The following is a 5238-nucleotide window of genomic DNA, read 5'->3' as shown; positions in this document are numbered from 1 at the left end:
TGCCACTATTCTGAGCGCACGTAAAAAAATATTGAGCGCACGTAAAAAAAGATTGCAAGTGCAAGTGTTGCATTTTGAAGAGAAATTTATTTTGAGCGTACAAAAGCTGAATTTGAGTGAACAAAATTCATTGCTGCGTGCAAAAAATGTATTTCAGTGTTTGCGCTTATCCATATACACACACACAATAGCACCCCCTCTCGCTCAGTTTTTTCATTTGCGCTGCTCGCAATGTGTTGCTTGCGCTCACAACATTCTCTGCTGCGAGCGCTCAACTCTCTGTACACCGTTATAAGTGTGCCACAAAACCAACCAATCACAGACTTGGTTTCAAAAATTCTGATTGGCTCTTACGGTCTCCAATCAGCTCGCTAGCTGCTGCATTCCGGACACCGGAAACACTGTCCACTCAGCCTCGCTTCTTGCAGATAGAGGGAGTTTTGATTTACTCTGCAGCCAAAGAAGAGATGGCAGAATCAAATAATGGCTCCAATAATACTACACCACAGTATCAGGTGAGTTTAATTTTTTTTGTGTGAATTTAGTAATTTGCTGTCCTTTCTGTTTAATATGCCGTGAAATTGTAGTTACAGATGCAGCTGTAGAGTTTAAGCTAGCCTAATGGGTAATTACCAGCGTAGTTGTCTTACTGAGGCAGTGTATCCCAATCATGCTTTTTAGGGTAATGGTGCAGTTGAGTCAGCAGTAAGAAATCTGGTGTCTTTGCTGCTTAACAACATATCCACAAATCCTTCAGGGAGGCCAACAGAGAGTGGGCAGCCGGAGCCTAGAACTCTGACTATCCAGCAAGAGATGACAAGGTGTTAGCTTTTTTTGTGTGTGTGTTTTTTTTTTTCTAAACGTTTTGCAATCTTTTCTGTTACAGTTATTTGGTTTATCGATTTATCAACATTGATTTCTAAATTAAAATGTGCTATTAAGGACTGGTGTCATATTTAATAACTTTATTAAACAATAACCCTTATGTTATGCAACACTGCATTTTTTTAAACTCATGCATTTTCATCCCACAGATCATTTCCAGGACATTTCAAATCAAACTTGAGCCGTGGTAAAAAGAGATGTTTAACATCTACTAAACAGCTTGTCAAGGCAGGCAGTAAGACCACAGGCCTCAGTTTTTATTTGCTGTCAAAAAACACATCCTACACTCCTTTGCCAGCTGAGGAGCTTGAACTCCTACAAGCTGGCATGGGGAGACAAACCGTGTCTCTTCCAGAAGATGGTGACCATGCAGAGGTAAGGTTGTATAGTCAGTATTAAAATAAGTCATTGGCAGACGCATTTAGCCTGAATCATATGCCACAGTCCATTTAGTGTTTCATTCTGCTTAACTGTGTTTTTAACTAAGATTTCAAGACTTCTGGAAGAAACCTTTCCAAAAATGGAATATCTTTGTGGAGGATGGCTCTTGCATAAGGCAACAGGTTTGTTGTTAATTCAGTTTTTATGTGTGTTTTGGGCATTCTTGCGTGCTCATACTGCATTAGAATTATGTAGTTGATACTTTTGCTGCTTGATTGTTTGTGCTATCTTTCTGTCAATAAAGGTGGGAGTGGTCGACGAAAGCTCACTGTAATTCCACCTGAAACAGAAGGATATTCTGTCAAAACACTGAAAGCTGTGTCAGGAGGTGGCAAATCCACTTTTTACATTGTACCTCTTCAGGAAACATTAGACACATCTCCTCTACCTCCCGACTCACAGCACTTTTCAAAGATGCCAAAGAAGTTATGTTACCAGTGTAATGAAGTTATGCCTCTGCAGATGCTTGCAGTACACATCAATACGTGCAAAGGAAAATTCTCTCCTGATGAGACTGATGATGAGGTGAGACAATTTTGATGAAGTCAAAATGAGCAATTTTAATTAAATAATATAGTATCACAATTACTGTTTTTTAATTCTGCAGGAATCTGAGTTATGCATTGTGAAAAGCAAATGCAAGGTAAACCTAGCAAATTACTAAAAACCATAGTAACTACAATAAATTTTGTATCGGTAATGATCTTTTTCCCACTATGCATAACATGTACCCCCTTTTTGAAATTGTAGGTTATTTGTCCAATATGCACTAAGGACTTTCCTGAAGATGAGATCACAGTCCACGCAAGTCTGTGTGGGGATAGGTAATCTTTTTTCAGCCGTTTATGAAAAAATGTTAATCAGTAACAGTCCACGCAAGCATATGTATTTTTTTTTTTTTTTTACTTTGTTTCGTCAACAGCTTTCAATGCATGGTGCCTGAAGAAAATGACCAAACTACATGCACACCAACTCAAACTTCAGTATGCACAACAGACAGGTAATCTTTGCTCTATTATAGTTCATATACACACTATTATGCAGAACCATTTGTTAAAATTATGTGTAAGATCTTTTAAACAATAGCTGGGTTTTAATTTCATATAAAACATTTTATGATCACACTACTTTAAATTATGGTTAAAGATTGTTGCACAGAACATGCTGCGATAAGTTCTAATCAAGTTTAATGTGGTAGCCTCTTTTAATCTAAAGATGATTATTTTTCTTTGAGAACTTAGGATGTTTTCTACCCTGTTTTTGTTAAGCGTGGAAGATGTATTGCGTTGCCTTGAACAACAAGTCGACACCACAACAGAATTTAAGTTGTGTGTGGACAGAGAAGACCTTCCAGACAGAGGCATTCTCCAGTGGCAGAGAAAAAAATCTGCATCTCCCACCAGTGTTCTTAGGGTGGTTTTCATTGGAGAGGCAGGCGTGGATACAGGAGCACTTAGGAAAGAGTTTTTGAGTGGTGAGTTGCCTATTACCTGTTTTGTCCTAGTGTCAAAAATAATGGATAACTTAAAAATGCGGATATTTTTTGTATGAAAGACATGATTTCAGGTATTGAAAGCAGATTCTTTGAAGGACCTGAGAACAAGGGCAAAAACCCCAAGTATTCTCTGACCGATCTTGATAATGAAAACTTCAGGTTGGTTACATACGAGCTTTGTGTATTACATTTAATACGCATCCGATATTTTTGTAAATGTTACCTGAAAATGAATTATAATCATTTGTCTACACAGAACTGTTGGTGAAATAATTGCAGTCAGCCTCGCCCAAGGAGGCCCATCTCCTGCCTTTTTCAAAGAATGGTGCTACAATTTCCTCTGCTCAGGAGAGGTTGATTTCAGCTGTCTGTCTAAGGAGGATGTTGCAGATGTGGAATCTTCCCTGCTCATCAGCAAAGTGAGCACCTGGTTTAGCTCTGGCACATGATATATTATGAGTATGGTGTTTTAAACACTTTTAACCTTCTGTATTTCCTCTTTCACATTATACATTTCCAGGTTGAAGATGCAGCAGACATACAGTCTCTGATGTTGTGGGCTGATGAAATTGTCACCTGTGGATACACAAACCAGATAAAGATGGATAGTAAGGAAAGCATGATACGGTAAGCGAGAAAAAGTCAGAGAGATCATTAACCCATCCCCAACTAGTTTTTCATTTTGTTTTGTTTCTTTAAGTGCCATTGTCTTACACTCTACAACAAGACTGATTCCAATGCTACAGCAGCTCAGAAAGGGCATGGAACTGTATGGTCTTGTGAACCTGATGGCTGTAAATCCTGAAGCTTGCCACAGTTTGTTTGTGCCTGGGAAAATCCTCAAAGTAAGTATTAACATAGCAGCTTCAGTCTGATCCGAAGACAGTCCACTTATCTGTACTGTAGTTATCCTGTATTTATTTATTAGTTTTGAATGAACAATATATCTATAATATAATCTACTTTATTTCCTTATTTACAGCCAGACGCTGATTTCATTATGATGAGCTGCCAACCACATTTCAGTGAAAAGGGGACATCTAGGGAGAGAACTGAGAGGAAGATCATAAATTTTTTGCAAGATTTCTTGCAGGAGATTGAAGCATCAGGTACTATATAGTATTAGCTGTATATACCTATAGTATTGTGTATATATACCGTATGCATCTGTTAAATATTTTTGCTTTAACATACAGGGCACTAGGAAGTATTCTTAGTTGTTAATTTAAAACATTGTAATCCAGATTGCTTTTATTTAGAAAAGACTTCAGAAACATTTTCAAACATCACAGATGGAAACACAGGCGGTGCAGGTGGTGAAAAATCAGAGTCTCTTGCTGTCCAGCATGTGCTCCAGTGGATGACCGGCCAGTCCCATGTTCCATCCTTCCTGATGAAAAGAGACATTTCAAAATAACATGCAAGTTTGACCACGAATGTAAGGAGCGGCTGGGAGATCACTCAATTTGTTACCCAGTTGTGAGTGCATGCACTTGTACTGTGACTTTTCCAGTGCAGCATCTGGACACTTACACAATGTTTAAAACCATAATGAGTGCAGCAGTTAGATATGGTGGTGGATTCCACAGAGTTTAACACATTGTTGTCTTGTAATTTGGAAACTAAATGAGTAAAAATGTTTCTAAACATTAGCTGTTAAGATGTTCGTAGCTGTTTCATGAAAATGATAAGACTTCAAAACTTTGTGTAGGGTCCTACGTTGATAGATAATAAGCAAGTGCTTTGTTTGATTGTCTACTTGTAATCTGAATTGTAATCTGTAATCTTTCAACAAAGAAACAAAGAAATCCAGTATTTGAGAACAAAGAGCGTTGACTTTCACGTCCATCTTAAGTGTCACTGTTGGTTTGACACCAGTAGCAAGAATTGTATATACAGGTCACGACCGTAAGATTCTGAATGTTCCAAGGGATTAATTGTTCTCTGAAGTCCCTCCAGGGTTTCCTCATCCAGTGGGCATTCAATTTCAGGAACCACAACTGTGCTGTTAGATTCTTCTTGCAGTACAGCACTCTCCCAGTCAATACCTGGATCCTGAAGCTCCTTCAAATCCACAAACATATATAATAGTCATTATTCCAGAATAGGTACTTTTGGGAGTAATGTTATTTTGTGTAAGCGTTTTTTCCAATAAATACAACAATTTAAAAGAATGCCTTTGTTTTCATGTTCTTCTTACTGTGATTTACATTAGTGGTAATTGATAGGCAAGAATGTATAAAATCACCAGAAGCATCTCGCAGATGTGCCACAAGTGTTTAATATGTTAATTTCAGAAGAGCAGAGTTTCAGAAGAGCAAAAAACTATGATCTGGTACCTCAAGTCTCTCGCCGTCGTCCAGCTCTTGTAGATGTCCATACACCAGAGCTGTTCAGGAGTGAGACCACCTTCTGTC

General features: G+C 38.2%; 1 protein-coding gene across 4 annotated transcripts; it reads left to right on the top strand.

Annotated features, from left to right (window-relative positions):
• Window positions 1-249: 249 nt before the first annotated feature.
• LOC102077223 (uncharacterized) lies at window positions 250-4992 on the top strand. Of its 4 annotated transcripts, none has more exons than XM_019353933.2 (15): window positions 253-515; window positions 682-821; window positions 1035-1260; window positions 1373-1448; window positions 1571-1851; window positions 1934-1969; window positions 2077-2150; window positions 2249-2326; window positions 2595-2800; window positions 2881-2980; window positions 3078-3240; window positions 3342-3448; window positions 3522-3666; window positions 3804-3930; window positions 4081-4992. In XM_019353933.2, exons 1-15 carry the CDS (start codon window positions 468-470, stop codon window positions 4236-4238), a joined length of 1965 nt encoding a protein of 654 aa, XP_019209478.1. In that variant the 5' UTR covers window positions 253-467; the 3' UTR covers window positions 4239-4992. The 4 variants fall into 4 exon arrangements, with proteins under 4 accessions (XP_019209482.1, XP_019209478.1, XP_019209479.1 ...); XM_019353936.2 differs by having other exon boundaries at window positions 256-515; window positions 758-821; XM_019353934.2 differs by lacking the exon at window positions 682-821 and having other exon boundaries at window positions 254-515.
• The last annotated feature ends 246 nt before the right edge of the window (window positions 4993-5238 follow it).

The sequence above is a fragment of the Oreochromis niloticus genome, unplaced genomic scaffold (assembly GCF_001858045.2).
Source record: "Oreochromis niloticus isolate F11D_XX unplaced genomic scaffold, O_niloticus_UMD_NMBU tig00002171_pilon, whole genome shotgun sequence".
In the NCBI taxonomy this organism is placed as follows: domain Eukaryota; kingdom Metazoa; phylum Chordata; class Actinopteri; order Cichliformes; family Cichlidae; genus Oreochromis; species Oreochromis niloticus.
Note: the sequence above shows the minus strand (reverse complement) of the source record. Positions and strands in the feature narration are given on the sequence as shown.